At 40.0% G+C, this 27,954-nt stretch overlaps 1 protein-coding gene and 1 long non-coding RNA gene across 2 annotated transcripts; one reads left to right on the forward strand and one right to left on the reverse strand.

Moving 5' to 3' along the window:
* Nucleotides 1-97: 97 nt before the first annotated feature.
* On the forward strand, nucleotides 98-27,954 carry RCOR3 (REST corepressor 3). Its single transcript, XM_019548573.1, has 11 exons — nucleotides 98-215; nucleotides 3,280-3,332; nucleotides 3,448-3,609; nucleotides 5,055-5,216; nucleotides 5,638-5,762; nucleotides 6,863-6,941; nucleotides 14,038-14,256; nucleotides 15,538-15,615; nucleotides 18,082-18,139; nucleotides 24,000-24,241; nucleotides 24,685-27,954. The coding sequence occupies exons 1-11, from the start codon at nucleotides 98-100 to the stop codon at nucleotides 25,027-25,029; spliced, it is 1,641 nt and encodes a 546-aa protein (XP_019404118.1). The 3' UTR covers nucleotides 25,030-27,954.
* Nucleotides 23,005-23,993, reverse strand: LOC109319694. The gene is made up of 2 exons (XR_002103596.1): nucleotides 23,128-23,993; nucleotides 23,005-23,090 (listed from the first exon to the last, which is right to left on the reverse strand). It is a non-coding gene; the product is annotated as an uncharacterized LOC109319694 (long non-coding RNA).

The following is a 27,954-nucleotide window of genomic DNA, read 5'->3' on the forward strand; positions in this document are numbered from 1 at the left end:
ATTCTTGTGGAGCTGCCCTGTTGGACTAAAATTTCTGAATGGTCTCTTTAAGCTTTTGGCTTTATATACTATGCTTGTAAATGTGACCTAGAGAACCATGCATTTGCAAATGCTAAAAGATGTGACTTTTCCTTTAGGTGCTACAAAATATACTGATAAAGACAATGGAGGGATGCTTGTGTGGTCTCCGTATCATAGTATTCCAGATGCCAAGTGTAAGTCTTTTTTTGTTTGTTTGTTTTTTCCCCTAAGAGATTTGCATGCGTAACCTAGTTAACTGCTTCTGATGCATAACTGTTTACTCCTAATTTTTAGGAGGCAGTTACCCTTTTAGTGGAGAGAGATCAAAGAAATTACACTGGATGAAACAACAAAGTTGCTGATTTATTTATTTTTTATTATTACTTATTTATTTTTGCTTTCCTTTCCTTTTTATTTCTAATCAGAGAATTGGGAGAAAGGAAAGGAAGGCTGCCTGCTAGAAACCTGTGGTAGGAACTGATTAAACTTTGAGACTTCATTAGAGAGATCCACTATTATCAACATTTTTATACTAACCTTAGGGCAAAGGTAACTTAATCATGTGGAAGTTTTTCACGGTATCCTTTCAGGAGAGAGAGAATTGCTATGAAAGTTTGCATTGGTGAGTTGTAGCAGGGGAGATGCTGTGGGACTCCATGACATTATTACAATGTGCAGATGCAAATGTCTGCTGCCCTCTTGGTAGAAAAAACTGATCATATCCTGCTATTTCCCTTCAAAATAGAATTTTTAAATGGAGAAATTCTCGTGCTGCATCTCACCAGTGGTTCATTTAATTCAGTATCCACCCTCCAACTTGCAAGGTTTCTTCCCCGAAGCACTTGATAAGAGAGTTATGCAATATAGTATATTTTAACAAAGTTTTTTTTCCTCACACCCCCAGTTGTTAAGAGTTTGATCTATATCCTTAAGCTTGAGCATTTATATCCCCTCCAAAGCTCTTGTTTTACCTTTTAACACTATGGCTATAACTTTGGATATTCTTCCGATTGCCTTGCCCTCTCTCACTAATCCTGGTAAACTCTCAGCTGTCATAATTTGTGGTAATAGACTCCAGAGTCTTAGAACTGGTATAGGTAAAGTACTGATATCGGTCTTGAATTTATTGCCTTTGAATTTATTGACAACCTCCTGAATTTTGGATTAAATGAGAGCGAGGGAGTTTCCATGAGGAAACAAATACAAATTGAGAACAGATTTTGTAGGCTTCTCAGCAGGATACTAAAGTTACCTTGGTCATTAAATGATGGCGAATATTCCAGTTCAATAACATGTGTAGTGTAAGAGTTTTGAGCTGACCTAGGAATACGTGATGAAATAGGAAACATTGTTGGTGAGGTAGTGCATTCAGGCTTAGGTGGATTTGTGTTTTTGTGGGGTCTTTATATGTTGCATACTAGCGAAGTTCAGTTAGTTTTCAACTGATATCTTTAAACATCTCTTGACTCTTTATCTCCTTGAATGTCCTCTGTAGTGGGGCTTTGTGGAAGATCCACCATTCAACAAATTGGTGGTAACTTAAAAACAGCACCCCCGCCACCCTTCCAATACGTTGATAAATACCCTTTGGTACAGTTAGTAATAGAGGTGCCTGTGCTTGGTGCTGTAAAACTGCAGGAGAAACTTCCTGTACTTTTGGCTTTTCCAAAGACTAGCATGTGCGTAATTTTATATGCTTTAGAGAGCCTCTGACTCTTGTAGTCTGCTTGCATTGTGCAGTTAAGTGTGAATATAACTTTTTTGCAGAACAAGGGTCTGTTAAAGTAAGCAGTGTATGAAAGGAAGGTTAAAGAGATGCAACATAGGGAAAAGTGTCATATTAGGTAGATGATCGGATGGCTACCAACTGGTCACAGGCAGATTTTAGACCTGGTCATTACTGCTCTAGAAACTTCAGAACAGTAATGTTTTGGCGTGGTCTTCCAGACAAAGTAGTGGGGGCAAGGAAAATGCATTGCTTCAAGATGAAGCTTGGTAAGCTTATGGAAGGGATATTGTAATGGAGTGTGGGTGTCCATGAGCAATAATTGGAGCAGTGATAAGTAAAGCTGTATATTTGGCACCTTTTTTTATGGGTGGGGTTTAAAGGAAATAGGGTCTCAGTGGTGGAGGTTCTTGGTAATACTAGGCTTCAGGGTTTCTGCTGGTCACCTGTTTGAACCAGGAAGAATAGCTGCTCCCCTGCCCCTGCCGCCCCCAATGCTTTGGGCATGCAGGGCTGTCCAGCTGATGGCCTGCAAGATGCATATGATTCCTGAGGGGTTAACCTGAATCTCCTGGTCCAGGCAATGCTCACCCATCCTTTTACTGCTGCCACTGCTGTCTCCAGGCTCCCCCTTTCTCCCCCAGCTTCAATTTCCTGCACATCCTGGGGGCAGACCCGGGTGAGACAGCATGGTCTGTATGGCTGAGTGGAATTCATGACCTGGGGACCCTGAGTAGTGCAGGGGCAGTGGCACAGTGTAGTGGTGGGGAAGCCTAGGCAGTATGGGACCAAGCAGCATAGTGTTGAAAAGATGTGGGGGGGGTGCAGTATAGTATGTGGCCAGGGAGCCTGTGGTCTCTGGCCACTTAGAAGTTGTAAAGCCCTAGTTTAAAATGTTGGCTACAGAAGTAGAAGTTTACTTGGGGTTTGCTGGTGTTCCTTCCTGTACTTTGAAACTTTCCTTACAGTTGGCTGGTGGGCCCAGCTTGTGCCCTCAGCCTTGTGTCAGCTGACATATTTCAGGTCAGGAGGAAATTTTCCTTCCAGCTCAGCTTGGTAATAAGGACTGTAGGGTTTTGTTTGGTTTTTTTTGCCTTTCCTTTCTCTTTAGTATAGGCTGTCCTCTCTTCCCTAGGATTGCCAATGCTTATTATGCTAATAAATTCCCTGCTGTTGTCAGCAAGCTTGTCTCTTCTGCTCGCTGCCTTTGGCATATTCATTATGACAGTCTCATTTCCTTCCCCGGGGGCTTTTAGTGGCTATGGTGTGTGAGGTGTCCAAGTGGATGATGACCTTGTAGAGCCTTTGGACGAATGGTTGCCTGCAGACACAGGGAACTGGACTTCTAGAACAGGAGGCTCTTTGCAGTCCTATACACCTACATTTGCACACCTACATTTTTTTTCTGCTTTCCTGCACTAGGTGGCCAATCTTCTGTAATCTTATAGTGGAATTAATACTTCTAGAAAAACTAATTCTGGTTTGGGGTTTTTTTGTGTTTTTTTTTTTTTTTTGTTTTGGTTTTTTTACAGTGGATGAATATATTGCAATAGCGAAGGAAAAGCATGGATACAATGTGGAACAGGTAAGCACACTAAATGAGAGTGGTGGTCTAAGATTTTGCTCAGTGTAAAAGTATATCACAGTTTTTTGTTCAATACTACTCCTGGCTGCCATTAATTAACGCTATTTCTCTTCAGGCCCGGCAGCAAACACAGCAGTTTTATGGATCTGCATACAGTTGTGGTCTGGATTCTCTGCAAAAGATTGAACTCTTTATTTTCATGACATGCTCAGCTTGTAATGTCACTTTTGAAAGGTTTGGTATGTTTCTTGATATGCTGGGCATGTCATGCAATTGTGTATGTATATAACTTAAATATAATTTATTAAGGGAAAATATTCTTGAAGGGACTAATTATTTCTTAAATTTTGGAATTCTTGCATTTTTTAAATTTTAAACAACATTGATCAGTGCGGCCTTTTATAGATCACAGGTATTATAATTAATTAGATGTCTCTGACATGTTTTGTTTTAAAATGAAAACTCTTCAACTGGCACTTTTCAGATCCAAAGAAACAGTCAAGATATTAGAACTTTAAGGGCTTAGAATGGTGAAAATTGAAAGTAAAAGTTTTCTGTTTTACCAGCTTCTAGATGTATTCCTTTTAAAGTACAAGTAAACCTTGCTAGTTAACATTCCCTAAAATGTGTGTTAAATTACAGAATTTTACAAATTAAAAAAAAAAAGTAAAAAGGAAAGTTAGCTCAATGAGAATACTCAATGATGAGAACTTGTGACAGCACCAAGCTATTAAGTTTTCTTTAGAGTGAAATTCAACACTCACTAGTGAGAAATAATTGTTTTTAAAAAAACCAAACCAAAGAGGAATGAAATAACATGTTTTGTAAACAGAAGGTGTATGTAGTTTGGTATGACTTTTAGACTTTTAAAGGAATAAGTGTGTTGTATCCCTGATTACTGAAAGACCTTAAATCAAAGCCTTGACTTGATGGTGAGTTGTTGAGCACACTTTAATTGTTTGAAACTAATTAGTTTAGTTTGTAAACTATTTAGCTCTTTTAATTCTCCAAGTCTAGTATAACACTAAGTATAAAGTCCATGAAGGGTTTTCTAAGGCATGTCTGGTCTAACATCCTCACCAGGAATGTGGAGATATTAGTTGGTGTAAGTAGAGAGATTTAAAATACAAAAGCTTCTCTTCAGCATTATAGCTAGGGGCAAGAGAAGTCTCTCATACAAATTGGACAACTCTTATTTGGTGAGGGGGTTAAGGTTTGTTAAGAAGACACTCCAAAAAGTGAGACTTCCACAGCAGAACTTTTAGCTCTAGTTTTTGCGGTTCTAAACGTTTATCTTGGTGAGTATTTTACTGCCTGTCCACATGCAGTAGGTGGATGAAGAGTTCTGGATAGTTTTCTGGTTCTTGAACAGTGCTGTGAAATGAGATGGGAATCAGAACCTGGTGGTCTAGAAAAGATACACAAGGAGATCTAGACTAATGGAGAGAGAGAAAACAGATCAGGCTTGGGCCTATTAATCTAATGTGTTAATTCTGAGATGATGCTGCCATGCTAACCTTAAGTTGACTGCAGCGTAAATAAAATGCAAAAATGTTCATATTTTACAAAATTCTCTTGTAATCTGCTGTCATCCACATAATAGAAGAGAGACAAAATATGTGAATTGCTTTTGAGAAGTATTCCATGTGGAATTTTTATTACATGTCACCGCACTTTACAAGAAGTCTGATTAAAAACAACAGGTCTTGTTTCTCTTCAAAGGCACTTGGCATGTTGTTCTGGCATAAACATAACATTGAGAAGTCTCTTGCGGATCTCCCTAATTTCACTCCTTTCCCTGATGAGTGGACAGTTGAAGATAAAGTCCTGTTTGAACAAGCATTTAGTTTCCATGGGAAGAGCTTTCACAGGATCCAGCAAATGGTAAGGTAATATTTTTGGTTGTATATATATTTAATTGTTATAATTTTACTTGCATCCAAGGGTTTTTATTAGGATAAAAATCATTTGGCCACATTTTCTAGAGACATGTCCAAAGAAAAGGTCTTTGCTCAAAATAGCTTAAAAACTAAAACTTAAATTCTGTTCTTACAGTTTCATGGAACTGTAAATTTCTTACTTTTTTATAAAAGTACCACGAGAGGGGGTTTTTTGGGGTAAAGCATAAAAAGGCTTGTGATTAGAGCAAAAAGGCTGAGACACTGATTTCTCTTTACATTTTTCCCATGCATTTAAATAATACTTCTTGTATATGTTTGTTTATAACTTCAGCATAATTACTGTACTGAGTGGAGTTAATAAATACAATTTGTATTTTTTTTTCTGTTTGAATCGATTTTTCTAGCTTCCAGACAAAACCATTGCAAGCCTTGTAAAATATTATTACTCTTGGAAAAAGACTCGTTCTAGGACAAGTTTGATGGATCGACAGGCTCGAAAACTAGCTAATAGGAATAATCAAGGTGAAAGGTAGGTTGCATATTCCTTAAATAACTAAGTGCCCTAGACACTTAAAATCTTGGGTACAGGTATAGCTGTACAAACTTAGTGTAAGTGCACTTCAGTTTTGGAGGAAACATTTCTAGAAGTCTGTCCATTTATTCATTTGGAATACAGTAACCAAATGACAGAATAAGCCATAAATTATTGATGCAGTTTTTGCCTCTCTGCCATCTAGTGATAGGGGTGGAAGGGTGCACATGCAGCTAAAAGAGCAAGATTTAGAGGCATCGTCACTGCTGCAAACTTCTGCCATCGTTTAGGTAGGTCCGTAGGTATCAGAGAGCCCTAATGCAGAAAGACTGCATGTGTGCTGCAAGAATCTGGTTGAGATCCATTGTTTTAGCACTTCAAAATTCCTGCAAAAACATGTAGCACCAGTGCTATCTGTTTCTGCATACCTCTGGTGTTTTTGGGAGACTGGAAGCCAAGGCTGGTCACTAGGGGTGTTTGCAGACATCCTTTCTTACCCCACCCCCACAAAAGCTCTTTATTCTAAGCTCAGCGCATTCCCATGACCAGAAAAGGCAGGACATTACTTAAAACCCAGTTCACCTGACATCTGTAAAGATCAGGTGCTTTAGTGAGGCCTTTTAGGTACTTTTAGCTAAAGCTGGTTCAATCAGCTATTGGATAAAAGTGCCAAAAGCCCCGCTGAAGTTCCTGATCTTTACAGACAATGTCGAGGTGAGGTAAAGTAACGTACTGCTGCTTCCGGTAAAGCATGTTTTTTGTTTTGTTTTTGTGTTGTTTCGTTTGTTTGTTTGGGGGGGGGGGGTTAATGTCTGCAAGCAGCCTGCAAAATTTAAACTATTTTTTCCAACAAAAGACTCTTTTATACCTCCAGCTGTTACTGCTTTATTACAATTTTTAACAAAGGGAAATATAAAGCACTGAATATTAGGAAAAAATTAGCAAAATAATAATTAGTTGCATTGTTTATAATGACTATATAACTGACTAAGGTGTGTCTTTGCTCCTTTAACTATATAATTGCTAATTGTGTTGGTAAAAATGAAATAACATAACTGATAAATAGAACCAATATGACTAATTTGTTTTACGTGCAGTGATGATGATGTGGAAGAAGCACATCCAATGGATGGAAATGATAGTGATTATGATCCCAAAAAAGAAACCAAAAAGGAGGTAACGAACACTCTAACAATGAATGTTAGTAACACTTTTTTTGTGAAGTTGTGAATCGTGGTAGGAATGGAAAGGAGTGCCATCAAAAATCTGGTTTTGGCATTTGGATTAAACTGTTTCTTCATTTAGGGAAACAATTGCTGTACAATCTGTAACATACACTTCTTTGGTCTCTGGCTAACTTCCATAAGCCCTTCTCAGTTACGTTTCCTATCAATCAGTTGCCCTCTGCTTGGTAAAATGTCTGTCTGTTTACCAAACTGTCTTCCTAATGCTGAGGACAGTAAGCATTTTTGTTGTGCTTAAAACCTTTAAAAAGGTGTTTCTTCAAGTAAGAGAAGCTTGTTTGTTTGAAGCCTTGAGGAGTTATCCATGTTGTTTTGCACCTTAGACCATTTTTTGCCACTCTTACTCTTGCTATTCCTAATTAAAATGAGTTAAACCTACTTGAAGTAAGATTTAACACAACATGAGTTGGATGGAGAGAGTCCTAGATAAACGCATTTTGAACAAATTCATGTTGGTTGTTGCTTTAGTAAGTAATGTTCTAAAAAAAGTGTGATTGGTAGACATGACCTTATTCTTTAATTCCACAGATGCTAAAATTTTTAAAGGAAGAAACGTCTTTTAATGAGTAGCATATTTATTTTTCAGGTAATACTCTTAAGTTACTGAAATGGAGTGACTAAAGTATAAAATACCCACAGTATTTAAAGTAGCTTTTATAAAAAAAAAGCAGCCAGGCTTTGTAAACTTAGCACCTTTTAGCTATCTGTTAAGCATTCCACTTGCCTCTCTCTTTAAAGACCTTAGAACAGGGATTGGCAATCATTTTCTGCCATGGACTATCCTTTATAACCTGGCCCTACAGGGGATTGCACATCTACCTTTCCTTTTGATACCTATGCTATGTATGAAATAGCTTCTGTAAGCTGAGAACCCCTCTAAAAATTACAGGAAGACTCAATGCACTAATGAATATTATTGAAATAAAGTGTCAAGACTAGCCGAAGGGAAGTTTGGATTGTTTATGTGGCCTCAATTCAGGAGTGCAGGAAAGCACATATATATTAGTCCTTTTCTTTTCTCTTGTTTTTTGAAGGTGGTTTCACCTTGGTACACTTTTACTGCATACAATACTGAGATACAGGTTGCCCATGTTCAAGAAAGATAGATTTAGACAGAACCAGGGAGAGTTGGGCTACCGTGATGAATGGAGAGTCTCCCATACCAAGAGAAGACTTAAGGGAATTTCTCTGCCGCTTCCATGGTGACTCCAAACCTGCTGCTGAGAAACAAGACCATTCCACTTGCTCCCATTCCTTGTATTTTGTGCTAAAAGAATTCCTGCAGTCACCATTAGATCAATGCTGTCAGGAGCATGTCCCCTCAGGACGTAAGAGCAGCTACACAACCCTTTTTTGGCAAGTGGCATATGTAGAGTAGGAACAAGTCAAGTTTTGATGCCCCTGGGTTGCATCACTTGCTCTGGAAGTGGGAAGCAAGGTTTGAATTTCCTTAGGCTTGGGACAGAATTAAATCCTATGTTTGTCTTCCTCCACACTCCCCCTTCCATGGAATGCTCTAATCCCATGGGACTACTTCCTTACCCCTGCCCCCTACCCCAGTGAGTGCTCTAATCCCACCAGGCTGTAAGGGATGTTCCCAACCAACCTACCCCTTGCTTTAAAGGATTGGTTTTGCAAAAAAGAAATACGATATCTGTGGGGACAGAAAAAGTCTGCAAGAGGGAGCTAGATTCTGTAGGCTAGTATTTAATATGAGATAGGAAATGGAATCCTGGGTTCTTGTCCATGCTCTCAGGACTTATTCTTATCCATTGACTGTTCATGTGTTTTACCTCCATGCATCTGAAAGCCCTAATCGCTGCTTATGGAGTCATCCCACTTGTTTTACTCTTGGCCTTACAGGTCTTGCATTCATCACCATACAATGACTCAGTTTCATCAGGAGTGCTGGATACAACCTCTTGCAGGCAAACCTGTAAACTAGCAATTAGGTCACTCTCCTGGGAGAGACAGGCTTGAATTCCCCCAGGCATGGGTGGGTATATAACTCAGGTCTCCCACTTAATCTAATTGCAAGACCTCTAGCTAGCATTTTGGGAAAGGGAGTCCTCTCCCTGAGTGAAAGTGGCTGCTTTGTACGTGTGCTCAGAATAGTTCTACAGAATTGAGCTTCTTGGGAAAACTTGGATGCTGTTCAGATCAGGATAGTTCTGCAGGTGTCCTGGAGGCAGAACTGCAGTTCCTGAGGGAGCAGTTTTGTCTTGTGGGGAAAAAAAAGATAATAAGGTTTAAGTATCACAAGTTTAATAAGCTGCTGAGCAGAGGTCTGTCTACATTCTGGTTTTTAGGCAGCTGAGTCTAACTTTGGATTTGGGCCTAAAACTATTTAAGCTGTTTAGCCTAGGAAACTGAAGGCTAAGTGGAGAATATGATTGCCCTCTATACTAGCATGCAGGAGGATAAAGAATTATTTTAAGTTAGAACAGTGTTGGCACAGGAACAAATGTGTATAAATTGTCTGTGAATAAACTTTAGGCTGGAAATCAGATTTCTAATTATCAAAGGAATTAGGTTCTAGAATAACTATTCAATGGGAGTTGAGGGCAAGCAGCCTAACAACTTTTTAAAGATGGCATTTGATAAGTTTGTAAATCAGACTATGAAAAGGTAGCATTGTATTTGCTTTGCTGGCCTGGTGGCATAAGGTGCATCATATTTGTACAATAAAAATAGGTGCATCCTCAACTTAATTTAGTGGAGATTTTTTGAATTGCTGTTTTTAGGGTAATGTACCAAAATCAGTGGTAACTGGCATCATCAAAATATGTTTAGAGCCCTTTTTAAAATTGGCTTTGATCTAAAGCAGGGGTTGTCAACCAGGGGTATGTGTACCCCCTGGGGATACTTGAGAAGGCCCTGGGGGTACACAGGAATGGAGCACTGCCACACACCATCCCATGCTGCCTGCCCAGCCAGACATGGCGGGTGGGGGAAGCTTGCGTGAGGCGGCTGCCACCGCTCCACATTCAGTTGCATGCCACCCCCTGTTCCATGTCTGCATGCCAGGGGTCCACTGATCCAAAAAGTTTGAAAACCCCTGATCTAAAGCATATCTTGTAACTTCCACAAGACACTTAAGGTAGACTGACATATGGGAGGGAGAGAAGTATAATATACACATTTCTTCTCCTAGAGATTAGGAAGAAGAGGAACCCATATACAGTATTATGCTGATGGCAGTTTTGGATGGCAGAAGATTGAAAAGAGGAAAAACAATAAAATGTAAATGCTGAAGTAGGCGAGCTAACATGGAAGTTAGGGCTTACTCCTCATCCACATGGCTGTAAATTTTGTGGCCACTAGTGATAAACCATAAGAACTGGGAATTCATGCAGTATAATATGTAACTAAAATCAAGGGATTTACTCCCAGAGAGGTGTCTATATTAGATACACACATGGTAAAAGAACATTAATAAGGTTGTGAAGTCAAGCTCTAAAAATTAGGAAGTGTGAAGAAATCATCTTTAATGTCAGTGTTTTGTAACATTTTTAGACTTTGCTTTTTAGCTTTAAAAAAGTTAGGGACCTCAATGTAATTTTTATAGGTGGAGTGTCATTAACGTTTCATTAAACCCTGTTGTCAGTTATTTATGTGCAGCTAATTTGTGCTGAAACTTCTATAGTTCATGGTTTTTCCTCTTCAGGCTATGCAGGGTTTTTTGTTTGGGTTTTTTTTTATTTTGTTTTGTTCTGTTTTTAGAAGAATGCTGATCAGAACTCTTGATTTCTTCAGTGTATTTTCTCTCTGAGGCTCTGTAGTATTCTCTTAGTTTGGCAGAGGAATACGGCCTTTAATGTTGGGCGTGTCCCTTTTGAAAATCCACCATGCTAGCCAAATGTCAATTTTTCTCATGCTTGAAAACTTGGTGGGGCTTAACAGCTAAAATCTATGAAGTCTGCCTTCTTGGAGCAGTTTTGAGCCTCTTGCAGCTGGTTCTGCTGATCAGACTTTGCCACATGTAGCATCCTCACAGAGTGATTGATCATGCATGGTGTTGCTGTTGCTACCGAGTTGGATAGAGTTGCAGATGCTGTGTGGAGTAGGGTTAGGATTCAGAATAACGTGAATAAAATGGGAGACATGGTCTGCAATCAGTCAGATGAGATTCAGCATGGAGAAGTGTAGTACTGCACCGTGGGACAGAAGAGTCACATGTACAAATACAGAATAGACTGCAGTGCTCCAGACCTGGGGGCTACGGTGGACAATAAGCTGAATATGAGCCAACAGTATGCTCTTGCTGCCAAAAAAGCCAACAGCATCCTGGGTTGTATTAACAAAAGTGTCACTTGCCAATCAAATGAAAGGATTCCTCTGTTCTATTAGGCACTGATGTGGCTTTACTTGGAGTACTTTGTCCAGTTTTGAGCCCCACACTTCAAAAAGGATGTGGATAGTTTGGAAAGAATACAGCACAGAGCAACAAAAATAATTAGGGGACTGGGAGGTAAAACTTCTGAGAAAGTCCTAGGATTGTTTTAGTCAGGAGGAGAGAAGGCTGAATAGGGATTTGATAAGAGCCTTCAAATACGTGAAGGGAATTACAGAGAGCATGGAGATGGATTTTTCTCTGTGGCCATAGAGGACAGGACTAGGAACAATGGCCATGACTTGAAGCAGGAGAAATTTGGAGATTAGGAGGCACTTCTGATTATGAGGGTGGTCAAGCATTGGAACAGGCTACCTAAAGAAGTTGTGGGATTTCCATCCTTGGAAGTTTTTGAGAGCAGGTTAGACAGGCACTTGGTTGGGATGGTTTAGTTGGGACGATCCTTCCTTGAGCAGAGGGCTGGACTAAATGACTTTGAGATCCCTTTCAGCCCTACTTTTCTATGATCCTATGCAACTTATTTCTATGTGTGCAGACAAAATGAAGGAGGTAGCCATCCGATTCAAATGTAAAATGGACATAAATTGAATTGGGGAGGGAACTACACTGAGGCAGTAAGTCTGGGATTACAATATATGGGAGATGGCTCTGAGTGAGGAGGAAAGGATGGGACACAGTTAAGATGACTAAAATGGGAAACCAGTGAGGAAAGTAAATGGCATGGGGAGGAATCATTGATCTGACAAAGCAACAGTGTGGAGAAAGGAGAAGTGGGATTGACTGTACAAAGTAGGATAGGTGTCAGGGAAGAGCAGGGGAAGAAGACGGATTAGATTAGAAACTGGAATGGGGAGGGGTATAAATTGAAACTAACAGTAGAAGCCAACAGACTGGAGACTGGGATTAGTTGCATTAGGACAAGGTCATGTTAAGAGTAAATCGGTAGAAGAGGCCTTGTGATTAGAAAACAGTCTTGCAGAGCCTGGAATGGATGACGAGATCTGTCAACAAGTGCCTGTGAAGCCCTCTGGCGAGATGTTCCAGTTCCCTAATATTTTGCCCAGGTGAAGGGTTATTGATCTATTACCTCTGAGTAATGCAAGTGGAAGAAGTCTAAGCAGTGGTTTTAACTGTATCAACCCTGTTGATGAACCATGCGGGGCTAAAGATCCCTCATAATGGAATTGAAAGGGAAAGCAAGTGTTCTAGTTTGTGTGAGTTTTGTTTAACCCAGAAAATTGTGCATGCACCCTGCATTAAAAATGCTTTCGAAGTTACAGGATCAAGCACTTGATTTTAGGAGTGGCCAAAATTGATATTTCCCCTTTATTCTTATGCATTACAGTAGTATTGAATTACATGATCTTGTTTAATTATAAATTGAAACGCTCAGAATTTGGTGTTCATTTCAGGTTCTGGAAGGAAGCTTTCTGTTTCATCCAACCTTGAAGCCATTTTTGTCTTGGTTCAATCTGTACTGGCTCTGTGTTCTGATACCCTATTTCTAGTCTCTTTGCTTAGCTGGACCTTGTGCCTTTTACTGTTCTGTGACTTCTTTTTTTTTTTGCCATGCTTCTGCACATGTGCACATACACATGTTTTGTGTTCATGCTGGCTTCCAGTCTTGTTTCCCCCAGCCCCACAGCTTCTGTCAGTACTTGCCCCAGTATCTGCCCAGCCAGTGACTTTTCTTCATCACAGTACCTCAACTTGATCTTGGTCTTGTTTCAGCTGTTGGCTCCCATTCCTGTTTCCTCCCACTTCTTTACCTGATCATTCACCCTTCCCCTATGCACACCCATGCAAACCGGCCCATCTCATTTTCTGCAGGTCTTAGCACCTACTCCTCAGTTTCTCCTAGAACTGGCTCTTGGCTTCTCTGCATCTGAAACTCATAGCTTCCTCCTCTAAGCTGTTCCAAGTGCTTAGTGCCACTTGAGCCCCTGAAGCAGCCACTAAAGGGAAAAATCACTTTCATCCCTATGTGCCCACTCAAGAGGGAGCATGTTCTGTGGGGTTGTATATACATATTTTTGTCAGTATAAGTAGATGTTGACGCTCAAGCATATCTTATGGCAATGGAATCTTTTGTGTTGGGGTGGCGGGGGGGAATACCTTCCTCTGTCCTTGCTTCTGAAAACAACTGAACTGTTTGGGCTGAAGTCTTTAAAAAAATAATAATAATAAATCAACCTGAGACAAAGGGCTACATGGGAAAACTGAAGCTGGGGCAGCTGAAGTTTAGCAACACATTGAGCATCTGAAAACAGCTTTATAATGGGGAGATGCTAGGCAACCTTCATAGAAACGTAATAGAACATTTATAAAACATCTTTCAATTGATAACTTCTAATGCACAAGAATTTCCTGACCCCCTCCCTTTTTGTAGCAATATGCATGCTAATAATTCTAATAACACAGTTTGAAAATACCATTAGAGTGGTATGGAGCCAAGCTTTAAACTTTTGAGAAGAATAAAAACTTCTTAAAGGCTGACTGCAGGCCTGTCCAACAGCTAATGTGATAGCAAAACATCAACAACAATGCTTTAATGCCCTTCTCTTTTTATAGTTTTTTTTCTTGTTTATGTAAATCTTTCTTTTATTTTTTTTTTTTTTAAAAAGTGTGTATATTTTGCAGTATCCTTTAATCACCTATCTCTTGTAAATTTAAGGGCAATAATGAACAACCTGTTCAAACCAGCAAAATAGGGCTGGGTAGAAGAGAGTATCAGAGCTTACAGCACCGCCATCACTCTCAGCGTTCTAAGTGTCGTCCACCCAAGGGCATGTATCTGACCCAGGAAGATGTGCTTGCAGTTTCCTGTAGTCCCAATGCTGCCAATACAATTCTTAGACAGCTGGATATGGAGCTAATCTCATTGAAGCGACAGGTATCTTGGGTTATCTGCTTCATTTTTTTGTTTGCTTCAAACCTTTTGTACTTGAAAGATGTATTGTCCTAATCCCTTTCTCTAAGGAGACTTGTTAAATTAGTCCTTCTAACTTGCTAGTTCTACTCAGTTGTTTTCTTATCTTTTTAATGCTACACTCCTGTTATTGAGGGTAAAATAAAGTAAAACTATCCATTTCTAAAAAATTGCTTAAACCTTGAGCAGTTTTGGGGGTGGGGAGGGGGGGATTTGTATAACAGAAAATGAGATGGAGTAAGATTCTTGTACTGTATCTGACTTTATACTCGATGGAATATCTATGGAAAAAATTATAAAACCAAAGAAAGGAGTGGAAGAGATTAATTTATGAAGTTACCTATAAACAATAAAGGAACTTTGAATAGTGTTCTTTCTTTTATATGACTTCCTGGCTTCTGATTAGGTGATATAACATTTACCCCCGGCTTTCTATACTACTCCCTTCTGTCCAAGTGATCTAGTGGATGCAGCATTTGAGATCTGTAGTCTCTGCTACATTTAATCCATTCTCTTCATCAGATTTGCAAAATATCCTCCCACACATTCAGGCACTCATATGGCTCTGTTCTGCAGTATGCAGATCTCTTCTGGCATATATGCAGCCATCTGTCAATCACTTCTGTGCCAACTATAAACTATATTAACAGGAGTGTGTTAAGTGGGAGGTAAAAGCTGCCCCTTCTGTAAAGTTTTCAACCTCTAAATGGATTTAATAATTCCACCATACAGCATATCAGGAGATCATAGCTAACCTGACACCAGTAAAACTAGACTGCATTAGGAAGGTAGCTGGAAATGTTTTTTGAAGAGTCGTTATAGGGGAGAGAGGAAGAATTTAGCCTTTACAAAAAAGTTACATGTACAATTTGTCTCGCTCAACATCTGTCATGTATTGGTTTTCAGAATTTCCTTATTTGGAGCATTTTGTATTATTTCATTTCCTATGTGGGTTTTGGGTAATTTTGTGAAAATTTATTATTGTAACTTTTTTCCCCTGGTTCATCATCCTGCTAGACAAACATGAGATCACTGTCTTTGGAAAGGCTGTTTAAATAGTTTTCTGTCTTTCTCTCCAGGATAGCATGCGTTTGTGAAGATGCAGTTAAAAGTAGAGGAGCCTTAAACCATAATGTTTCTCTCTCTAACTTAGGAGGTACACTTGTGGCAATCCTAGTGAAGATATGTGTGTAAAGTGATCAACTTTCTTTGTGGAGCTGATTAACTTTGTTGTTTTTGACCAAGGTTCAAAATGCTAAGCAAGTAAACAGTGCACTTAAACAGAAAATGGAAGGCGGGATAGAAGAATTCAAACCACCTGAGGTAAATAAGCACAAAGTGCTAAAACTTGTGCCAATGTACTTTCAGTTGTTGAGTTGATATAATAATACATAAGTTTGAGTCATTTGCTGCTGCACAGTGTTGCATTTCAGATGTACTTTTTAAATGGAATATAAGTTATGTAATGGTAGAGGTGACTGGTCTCTGGAAGAAATCAGCAAAATATGCTATTTTTTAATAGATATAAATGGTAAAAGATTGTGACAATTACAAAAGAGGACTGCACAGCAGTCGGTGCCCTACAAAGAACTACTTTTGATGACAAAACTGTTGGCTCTTTTTTTTTAAGTGCCTTCTGTTGTCCATGTTTTCCAATAAAATCTTGCACTATCTGTTGTTATTTTTCATTAAATTAATAGGTTTGTTTCTTACTACTGAAATGACTTCCCTGTGAATGGGTATACAGTGTGTATGCAGTCAAGTTGGAATAAAATTGTCTTTTGAACAGTTGGAAATACTGATCACCAGTAGCACTATATAGATATGAAAGACTGCATTAAGATCTAGGGAAAGCTGGCAAAGAAATCTAGGTCTAAAATAGGGCTGTCAGTTTAATTGCTGTTAGCATTTGCAATTAACGCAAGAACCAACTAACATGTTAAAAAAAAAAAAATTAACACAATAATAGTGCACATGGTTTTGGAGCCTGCCCTCCTGCCATCACTGCCACTTGCAGGCCATCCAGTGGGACAGCAGTGGCAGTGCAGAGGAGCTGTAGGGCAGCCTGGGCATGGGCTCTGGGCAGCTGCAGCAGAAGGGGTGGGGAGGAGGGCACATCCATGCACAGCCTCCATCCAGGGCCCCGAGCAGCTGAACTGGCAGCACCAGGTTTTTGTGGAAGGCAGTGCTGAGCCACAGCAGAGCTGCCTTGGCACCCTCAGGCTTAGGGCAGGTCAGGACTGCCAGGGAGCTCGGACATAAACTGCTTTCAGGCCTGAGGGGTCCCTGGGCATCCTACCCCAAGCCCGAGCCATGGGGCCTGAGGATGCCTACAGGTTAGGGAACTCGCCTCTTGTCAGCACGGAGGTGGAAAGGGATCTCGGGGTCATCATTGACTCCAAGATGAACATGGGCCGGCAGTGTGGAGAGGCCGTTAGGAAGGCCAAACGCACCTTGGCATGCATCTCGAGCAGGTCCAAAGAGGTGATCCTCCCCCTCTATGCGGCACTGGTCAGGCCACAGCTGGAGTTTTGCGTCCAGTTCTGGGCGCCACACTTCAAGAGGGATGTGGACAGTATGGAGAGGGTCCAGAGGAGGGCCACTCGTGTGATCAGGGGACAACAGGGCAGGCCCTATGAGAAGGCTGAGGGGGGATCTTGTGGCCTGTTATAAACTAGTCAAGGGGATCAGCAGGCATTGGGGGAGTCACTGTTCCTGCGAGCACCGCCAGGAGTGACCAGGAATAACGGTCACAAGCTGGCAGAGGGTAGGTTTAAGTCAGATATCAGGAGGCACTACTTCATGGTCAGGGTGGCTAGGGTCTGGAACCAGCTTCCAAGAGAAGTGGTGCAGGCTCCTACCCTGGGGGTGTTTAAGAGGAGGTTAGATGAACATCTTGCTGGGTCATTTGACCCCAGTATTCTTTCCTGCCATGGCAGGGGGTCGGACTAGATGATCTGCTCAGGTCCCTTCCGACCCTAGAAACTATGAAACTATGCCATCCAGCCCTGCTGTTATGAGTGTTGGCGGGATGCAGGCTCCAGGTGGCTGCAGCAGGAAGGCAGGTGCGGGGGCACACCCACCTGCAAGTGGGCTGGCAGCACTGGGGGTTTGGGGAAGGAGGCGCTGGGTTGCAGTGAGGTTGCCTGGCATCTTTTGGGCCTAGGGCAGGTTGGGACCACCTGGGACCTTGCTGAGCGAGTAAGCAGGGAAGTTTGGGGCCGAACCAAAGCAGCTGACCCCAGGCCGGTCTATCCACAGCCATCATTCCTGGGGTGAGGGCAGGGTAAGCCTATCACTGGGGCTATGCTTGGACAGCAGTGCACACCCCAGGCTCAGGGCAGCTCTGCAGAGACCCTGCTCAGATTGGGCATCCTACTGAGCATGTGGGGGTTCCCCCCACCCTAGCCTCCAGACCCAATTTAAAAACCCCACCCCTGTACCATACAAAGTACCTGCATAATTTTGTGGTTTTAGCTGTGCGATTAAAATCACAATTAATTGAAACTAATTGTTTTTTAATTGCGCAACTAATCATGATCAAATGTTTTAATAGTTTGACAGCCCTAATCTAAATTAAACAGTAATCCAAATATGCCTGCCTTTTTAGTAAATTTAAGATAGAATTCATAATCTAAATGCTTGATTTATTGACTGGAGGGATATGTCTTCATAGTAAACTTAATTTCAGCTAAATCATGTAACTTTTTTTTTATCTTCATGTATTCTACAGTTTTTTTCAGAGTGTACTTTAACAATCTCTGTGCAACTTCTCTAACTTTTTAATAGACTAATCAGAAAATCAATGCCCGTTGGACCACAGAAGAGCAGCTTCTTGCAGTGCAAGGTATGTTAAATGGGATAATCTGTAACAATTCATCTTGAACTGACATACAGATGACTTAAATGCCACAATCCTCACTCTTATTTTTTTTTTGCCTCTTATTTTGTACAAGTAGCTATTTGTTTTTGCTTTATTTTTTAACAAGGAGGGGGAAATATGTTCTTTAATCTTGAAAAGACTGTCAAGGTCAAGTCTCTGTTTTTAATAGAAGATCAGTGGGAAGTAGAAGAAATATTGCTAGCATTTAACTTTCTAATTGAAAGGAGTGTGTAAGTGTGTCAGTCTGTCATTACTCAAAATTTTAATTGGTAATTGAAGCTAAATAGCTGTTAGTAGACACTTGTTCTAAACAAAGTAACAGAAAATAACTTTTCTCAGTGGTTCTTAATGACAATATTACCAGACTCTAATTCTGGTGTTCTACTTTAGTTGGATCTGAAATACTATTGTATTGAATAGGAAGACTCTTACACATCCATAAAGAACCAAAAAGATCAAAGTCCCATTTTTTGTAGGTTACCTTTAACTGCTGCATTGTCCCTTCATATGTAGATTTTCATTCAGTATTGTACTGGAAAATCTAAAACCGGAGACAAATGCTATACCAACACACTTAATGATTGGAAATACACTTATTGGTATGCTATTGGATGCAGGTAACGTGCATTTATGTGCGTGCATGCATAAGAATTCAGATTTTGTTCTGTTTTAAAATAATGTCTTGTGCAATCCAGAAAACATTAAGGTATAAATAGAAATAGTTGCATAAAAATAATTTGCATATTTAGTTACATTTTAAGATTTTGATGATCAGTATTTTAGAGAAGATTATGACAGTTTTAGGCTGGACGTAAGGAAAAACTTCTTTACTGTCTGAGCCCCCAAGGGCTAAAATAGACTCCCTCCAGAAACAATGCAGACACCTACTCTGGACCCATTCAAGCAATGATAGGATGTTTATCTTGCTGGGATCCTTTTACCCTAGCTGACTTCCTGCCCTTGGGGCAGGGGGTTGGACTTGATGATCTTCAAGGTCCCTTCTAGCCCTAACGTCTATGAAATGTAATAGATCAGCTCAATATTACTTTAACAGTCATGCAGTCCTCTCTTCTTCATCGCCTTTTAAAATGAATACTTTTTTACATATGCCTGTTTATATTCACTGAATGCTTGCTACTTGAAAGCTGTTGGAAAACTGATTGATGCTGAACCTATTTTTGAAAGAAACTTTTTTTTTAAAAGGTTGAATGGCTTTCATTTGCAATTACTTAACAGCAATATGTACAAATTGTTACAGTTTTTAATCATACATATTGATTATTACATAAGTTCAGACTTGGTTATTTTTTACTAAGTCCAGTGTTTGTGGTGGGCATAATTTGAAATGGTTATGAAATATTAGTGTTAAATGATTGTACATGCACACCTTACTTAAAAATAAATAAATAACCAAACAAAAAAACATTGTGACCAACTAAAAATAAGAGATGAGAAACGGTGGTCCATTTCATTTGATGCCCCTATCTGGGGAGAAAAGACAGCCTGAAAAAACTGAATTATGGACTGTGGGCGTTGGAAGGGACCATACAGGTCATAGAGTTCACTCCCTGGTTAGCTCAGACAACCATGTTCATAAACTTATCGAGATCCATTTTAAAGTTGAACCTAACTAGGTTCCCACCCCCGGCAGTCCTTTTAGTGTGGTGACAATTGACCTCCTGAGGTCACGCTACTGCCAGTACAGAAACTACTAAAACCAGTCCACACTTAGGAAATGAGATCACTGCATTCTATCTCTTTCTTGGTGTTGTTCTGAGACAGGAGTACAGATAACAGACCAATTGCTACTAGAAACTTCAATTAAAATGTGGTAAAACTAAAATAGTAACTAGGTAATTTAGCTCACTTCAAGTAACTGTGTGACTAGGATTAGTTCCCAGTCTGGCAAGGAGAGGAGAAAGTTGGCCCCTCTGTAAAGTAGGCACCTGCGTTGTTTTGTTTATTTCAAGATCCTTTTTAGTAAGAGATCAAATCTAATTATACAATGCTCTTCTCAACAAGGATGTTAGAAAGAACTTGGGGTAGTGTTTGTACTGCAGGGTTGTATGATAAGCATTGTATATCAGTTGAGAGTTACCTGGCTTAAAGAGCTGGTTGACACTTTCAAGATGCAATGAAACCATACTAATAAAGTGTACACATGTTGGCCTTGAGTGCTGTATTCATATCTGTAATATTTTTGAGAACTATTTATATGAGAATGAGTATTGATAGGCTAAAATGAATAAACCTGATCTACATATTTCAAGTGAGAGAAATGCATTTTATTTTATGGTATCTTTTGTTTGCTGTTAACTAATTCAAACCAGTTAGTAGGTAAAGTGCAGTGGGTCTTTTAATTAACATTGTGAATTAGTGAGGTTCTTTCTTTGCTGCTTGTAGGAAAGATGTGGCAGAACAAAAAGGATTGAAGCATAGTGGGGAAACCTGCTTTTTAAAGCAGTAGCCAAGCACTCATCTCATCCCTGTACAGGGCTGTCTGAACAGAGTTAAAATCCTTGTCGCTGCTCCTCCCAGACTTATTCTGCTGACTCTTGCATTTGCCAACACCCTGCAGTCACTGGTTGCCTGCCTTCACCACTGGCCTCAGCAATCAAAGTTGTAATCAGTTTCAGTGCTGCAACATCCTTTCAGGGGTGCTGTGGTGTGGGCCCTGCACCAGCAGCCTCCAGCTGCAACTGCTCCATGCTCAAGTACAGCCTAAAACAGACATGAGTGACTGCGTTTTTGTTGCAGCTTGTTTTGGTCTGCTTTTGCCCCTGAAACAGGCATGCAAGGCTGGTGGAACTAGGCATTTTTACACATGCTCCAGGGGGTGTGGGGAGGTGTACTTCAATTAGAGCGGCTCCAAGAGTGCCCAGAGTGTCATGTGGATCAGCATTCCCATGCTGAAGAATGGTGGTGGGGGGCGCTTTACCTAAAGCTTGTCAAATGAGCTTTAGTTAGTGCCCCTGCCACCACTTTTCAGCATGGGGATGCTGATACACATGATGCAGGAGGCTGCTGGGGTGCAGTAATTTCCACACTCCAGCAGACTCAATCAACTGTCCTCCTCCATTGCACTGTAATCAGGGCCAGATTAACACTTTAGTGAGGCCCTAGGCAAACCCATGGGCCTCGGGCCAGTTGAGACCTCCCTGTTCACCCCGGCACTGCTGCCTGTGGGGAGTGGGGCTTGGAGCCACCATTAGGAAGCAGCCGTCACAGCAGTAAGACCTGCGCAGGGGAAGGGAGGCAGATGGGGTTATTTGTGCCACAGCTCAGGACCCTAGGTATGTGCCTAGTTTGCCTATGTATTAGTCTGGCCCTAGATATAACTACAGCGTGTTGGAGCAGCCTCCCTGCACATGTATAGGTGCCCTGTGTCTCCAGAAGAAGCACTGAAGGGGCTGGACTGAGAAGGGCTGCAGCAAAAGCAGGCATTTTTGCTTGCATTAGGTTTATCTGGTTGTGCATGAGGAACATGGGGCAGTTCTACCAGGCCATGGCCATGGTGGTGGCAATGGCAGCACCCTGCTTAAGAACCACTGAGGTAAGCTGAGGCATCACAGCAGTGATACTTAACTGGGGTGATGTCACATTTTTAAAAAAGTTATGAAGTGGTTCCCTGGCTCAGATTCATTAAAATTCAGAGGCTTAGTCCAACCACATAGAAATAGCTGCAGTTTGGGCCTTCAAAAGCTTCAACTGTAGTTCTCTACTTTACTGTTGATGGGTTGTTGTTCACATATAATGAACACGATACATTTTCACAGAAAGTAAAAAGGGCACGGCAACCCGTAGCTTATGGCTTTTCTTTAAGCAAATCTGAAATGTATGCTGTAATGTTAAGCAACTCTCCTCACTACATCCTTATTCTTTCTGAACTGAGGCATCACATCTTACATGGATCTTTTCCTGTTATTGGGTATAGAAAGGATATCCTCTGAGAATTATTATGAGTCATGAGGAATTCCTACACTTCATAAATCAAATTTTATTTCACTTGTGACACATGAAAGGTTTTGTAGCAGAAAACAAAGGCTGCTTACAGATGTAAGCCTCCCTGCCGCCTTCCCTCTCCAAAAACAGCACTTACTTTAAAACTCTGCATGATGTAAGACTGAGCCTAGTGCATGCCCAGAAGAGGCATTGCATTAGTTTGACCTGGCTCGCTCAGCATCTGTATAGATTGGGTGCTTCTGTAGGGCTTTTTGATTGAATCTGCTATTAGATAAAAACACCAAAAAGCCTCACAGAAGCACCTGATCTATACAGATGTTGGGCAAGCCAGGTCAAACTAACATGCTGCCTCTTCTGGTAAAGCCCACCTTTCCTCTTCCTTCTCCTTCCCCCACTCCCTCCCAATCTGTCAGTAGCCAAAGTGATTCTCCAGTTTTTGATTTTATTAACATGTTGTTTGACCCTAGACTATATAATACAGCTGCTTCATAGTAGAATCTTAAAGGTTATAAAATCTTGAACTTTCCACTTGATCAGAAATATGAAACTTCTCTTTTTGCCATGGTACTAAGTTTGGAACACTGGAAAGTTTGTGTTTATTTTGGCTTTTTGAAGATTTTTTTTCCCCTCTGAAAATGGGAAACGAGGAGAGGAGTTTGGGACAATTTATTCTTAATATAACAAAAGAGAATAGACTTAGTAACTGTCTAAATATTAAGTAGAAACTGAGCTTAAGAAGAATTGGTAAAACTTGAAGTAGTCAGTTGGATGCTAGTACTAGGGTGGATGCTAGTATTAGGGTGTTCGATTTGGTGCTGGTATGTATCAAGACCTGTGCATGCAAAGGTTCACCCCGTGCGTTTTTTCTTATAAGAAAGTGAAATTTTTCCACTGTTGCCTAAGGCAGCGTTAAGGTTTTGGGGAACAGTAAACAATAGTTGGACTTGATGATCTGTTCAGGTCCCTTCCGACCCTACCAACTATGAAACTATGTGGCTGTCTGTAATGAAACTGTCTTATTCAGAGGCCCATAAAATTGGCAAGAGGAAGAAGAGAATCTTCACATCATTCTCATCTTTTGCTGGAGAATTGGATCCTAACAGCTTGTTTTGGTATCTGTTGCCAAATGCTTAAATCATTGAAAAAATAATTATCTCAAGCTTGTTGGTGGGGATGGGCATGGGACCTCTTATAAGTATTTATTATTGTTCGGTTGAATATATGTTAATTGTAATCTTATTTATAGGGTTGTTTCCCATGTTGTACATGGGACTGTGAAGACAGGCTGTGAATTTAAGAATAAAGAAAATGCCAAAATGTTAGAATTCTGGGGGGTTTTTTCTACCTTTTGCTTAGTCTAGTACATTTTTTGTGGTGAGCTTAGCTGCTATTTGCCAGCTGCCACATAGCAACTCTGCAAAGGAATTGGCTCAGCCACATGCAACTGGCTTGGAAGGAGCCTATAATTGAGCCTGTGGCACTCAGTTAACATTCAGAGTTAATATATTTCCCCAACACAATTTTCATGGGCTCCTCCCAATCTCCTTCCAAAAAAGACTTGAAAGATTGTTTGCCCAACAGAGACGAGCCCTTTGTGGCTGTAGATTGTTGGCCCTTTGAGTAGCCCTTGATCTTTTACAAGTCAGTTACAAGCCCCAACCGGACTGATTTACACTTTCAAGGCTGTGTTTGCAAGGCAGAATGATTGTTATTTTTTTCCATAGAGGCTGAGGTCTGCCTTATAATTAAATTCTCCAAGTTTCAAACTTGGCTGAGTGTCCCAAAGACCATGTCTGTGTATATCACACAGCTGTGCTTGACTCTCTTCCTTCACAGGTATATTATTTACTTTACCTTCCAGGTGTCCGCAAATATGGTAAAGATTTTCAAGCTATTGCAGATGTAATTGGCAACAAGACTGTGGGTCAAGTGAAGAACTTCTTTGTAAACTACAGGCGTCGGTTTAACTTAGAGGAGGTGTTGCAGGAGTGGGAAGCGGAACAAGGAACCCTGGCTTCTAATGGTGATGCTTCTACTCTAGGGGAGGACACAAAAAATACTTCTAATGTGCCATCAGGAAAGAGCACTGACGAAGAAGATGAGGTGTGTTTTGTGTATCACATAAGTGAGCATGGATTGAGGATTAGGATTTAATTCAATGAAATATAAATCAACTTTAATTTTGGTGAATGACAAACCATCTTCATAAACACTGATACACTTGCATACTGAAGGGCCAGTTCTTGCTCTCATTTTATCGAGAACAGGATGGTATATTTAAATAGAGAACTTATAAACAAACATGTATTAATGCAAGAGAAAAGTAGGACTTCTGTTGCTTCATAAGCTCTCTTTTTAGTTTCACTGTTAAGCTATCTAGAAATTAAAATGCTTCTTTGGTAACTTTTTATTTTCTTCCCCGGCTTTGCTGCCCCCTCACCCCCCCCACCCCAATTTCATAAAATACTGCTTTCCATATAGTGGGCTCTGGCAACGCAAAATAAATTGTACTGTCTCCAGGATTACTTTCTTCTTTTATTTTATAGGTACAGGCCACACAGGGCACTCAGTGTTCCGGTCCTTCACCTCCTGCACAGGCATCTGCTCCAGTGCCAGCAACTCCTGTAGCAACTTTGAACCAGCCTCCTCCATTACTTCGTCCAACACTTCCTGCTGCTCCAGCTCTCCATCGTCAGCCTCCACCACTTCAGCAACAGGCTCGATTTATTCAGCCAAGACCAACCCTAAACCAGCCCCCACCACCACTCATCCGCCCAGCTAATTCCATGCCTCCTCGTCTAAATCCAAGGCCAGTGTTGTCCACGGTCAGTGGCCAACAGCCACCCTCACTTATTGGAATTCAGACAGAATCACAGTCCTCTCTGCACTAAAGAAATTGAAGTAAGGCAGAGCTGTGTTAACTCCTGAAAATTAAATATTGTATCAGTGTCTACTTTTTTTTCAAATAATGAAGGGGAGAAAAGAGCAAGTCTTCTAAGGTATTGAACTGGTTTCAAGAAGAGGAGGAAGCTAAAAACTAGCAGTAGAACCATGTGAATGACTATCTGTATAAAAGAATCTTCCGTGCAGAAGAGCTGTACAGCAAAACAATGCCTACAGTTTAGCCCTCTTCTGTATGAATAACTGTTGAAGGAAGCTAACCTCTTAAATGAATAAATGTTCTGCACACCGAGATTTTGTTTAACTGATTTTTACTCTATTTATTTTGAAGTTCTTTATATTTAGACATCTTAGTACAGGAAAGCAGTGTCTGTTAAATCTAGGAATTGTGACAACTCCTGACTGTTTTAAGTAATAATATGGGGGGATAACTTTTACATTTTCCTATGTTAGGAGTGCAAGAACTAATAGTTAGCCTTCAATTCACTTTGGCACTGTTTAGACATGTAATAGAAGCATTTCATGCACTTTTAAAATGTAGACAGCTTTCTCTTTTATTTTATACTTTACTGAGACTGACTTTACATTTTTTGGTTTAAAAAAAAAGTAATTTTTCATTAAATACTCCTTTTGGAAGAATAATCTGAAAGATCTGCTGAGCTATTTTACCAAACATTAAATTTAGTGACGTGTATGTTCTAAGTTTATAAACACTCCAGTGCTATGAGTCCAGTTTCCAAATGCAACATTTTTTGTGGCTGGCAACTTCCAGCACCAGGAAGAATAATAACTACTGCAGTTCGGCCACTCCAGTTATTACTCCTACAGTTTAAGTACAGAGGAGTTTAATCCCACCTTAAATGTTCACTTATGCAGTTCCATATTCCAGATTACTACTCTTTTCCTAAGGCTTTGATTACCAGTGTAGCCTAAATGCTGGTGTTGACAGTTAGAAAGGAGTGTGTTCTCTCAAATGTAGTAATGATGAGGATGCAGGTTAGACGCAATCATCTGCCTTGTTAAACAGGAACCTTTCCTTTCACCTGTCTGACCTATCTTGTATTTTGATGGCTTGTTTATATTTAAACCAAATACAAAGCAAGTAACTGTGGTATTATTGTGGTTGAGCCTTGCCTGCCTGACTTCTAGGTTGGGAGCAAAGCATTTTGGTGGATTGACTAAATTATGACCCCAAAATAAAAGGAAAAATGTGATAGATGTGCATTAGTTTTCCTAGAAAACTAGGCCTAAAACTCAGATAAGGAAGTGTTTCAACTTTCAAACACTGTTAGTTCAGGAGCCAATGTGGTCTGGATCAAGCTATGGGAAAAGTTCTAGTTTGAATGCTGTGTGACCTGCATCTATAATGGCTGTCATTGCTGTTTATCTGGAACTGGTTTTAATTTCATAACTTATTCATGGTCGAGATATAGGTGAACATCGAATAAACTGAATACTCAATTAAAATTGAAAGGTGCTATCCCCCAGCCTCCAACAGATGCAGGGGCTCAGCACTCATAACAATTACAGTTAACAGTCTGCAAAAATCTTGTATCTGTGCAAAGGGAAGTTCTTGTAGCAGCTTTTTATGTACTGCATTTGTAATTCAAATATTAAACTTTGAGACTTGTAGCCTTAAATGTGATTAAGGTTTTGACCCTATATACTTTGTATTTCTTCATTCAGCTACTCTTTTTAGGAGTTCTTGTAAACTTAAGAGATCTGGCTGCTAATTTGCTGATCTCCTAAATGTATTGAAATAAAAGGGTTCCTCTTCTATGGATCCCTTCACAATCTTTCCCCCTCTTTCTATCCCCCTCCCCTGCAGCATGCACGCATACCAAAATTAGATTCCCAGGCACCATATGTGCATTAAATAGTGGCTTTTCCACAAACAAAAGTAAGGTTGTAAAATGGGAGCTCTCCAAGAGGTTTTTTTTTTGTTTTGTTTTTTGGGGTTGTTTTTTTTTTTTAGTGATGGTTGAAACCTGTATCTGGGAGTTAAGTGCCCCTCAACAATTACATGAAGTCTAGCTGGGCTCCAGACTTCCAAGCTGGCAAGAACCCTATAATGTGCATTTTGACATAAGTCTAAATACCTAACTTAATTGTTAACCTTAATAGAATACATTTTCAGTAATTTTTTTTAAGTATTTGTATCAAGTCTCCCAGGTGTGTGTACTGTACCTTTTGCTAATTTTTGTCTTGTCTGTTGTCAGTAGAATTTCAGTATGCAGAATGTTGGGTGTTGCAGTATGATTGGCTACCACCAACTGCTATCAAACTGTTCAGTACATTGTAATTCAGTTTAACCCTGTTTAAATATTCTGTAACTGGGCAAAGGTGCTGTATTTGGGGGGCAAGGGTATATAGTATAATAATTTACATACACCATAGCACACAGTAGGGAAATCCTAGCATTTGTAGTACTAAACAAAAATGTACATAACAAAAATGTCTTTTGTGTGCTTTGCAAAATATGTGCATACAGTTTGCACGTCTTGTTTTGGGGGCGGGGTTTGTTTTAAGCAGTGGTTTTTTTTTTGCCTGGAAGAGTGATATGCTTGCTGCTTAATCAAAGGATTAAAGTTTTAAAGGAATCTGTGTCTTCTATTTTTATGTACCTTGTAATGGTCTAAAAATGTTAGGGCCCTTATACTGTGATTTTTGTCTTCTAAATTCATTTATATTTTTTTAAAAATTAGAAATAAAATTATACAATGGTGTTCATTGGGGATTTTTTTTTTTTTATTTTATTTTTTGCATATCACTAAAACCACCTGTTTTGATTGTAACCTAGTTTTAGGAAATGAACTATAATTTCCAGGTTGGCTTAATTTTGTCACAATAAAAATGTTTGCACATTTCAGGTTTGATAGACTTTATCATGCTTTATTAAAAGTATTGCAATTTTT

The sequence above is a fragment of the Crocodylus porosus genome, unplaced genomic scaffold (genome assembly GCF_001723895.1).
Source record: "Crocodylus porosus isolate Cpor-Errol unplaced genomic scaffold, CroPor_comp1, whole genome shotgun sequence".
NCBI lineage: Eukaryota > Metazoa > Chordata > Crocodylia > Crocodylidae > Crocodylus > Crocodylus porosus.

Coding starts and splice junctions, on each gene's coding strand:
- RCOR3 (XM_019548573.1), top strand. CDS start 98: ATGCATTTGCAAATGCTAAAAGATGTGACTTTTCCTTTAGGTGCTACA. Junction 3,333..3,447: donor ATGGATACAATGTGGAACAG/GTAAGCACACTA, acceptor ATTTCTCTTCAG/GCCCGGCAGCAAACACAGCA. Junction 24,242..24,684: donor GCACTGACGAAGAAGATGAG/GTGTGTTTTGTG, acceptor TTTATTTTATAG/GTACAGGCCACACAGGGCAC.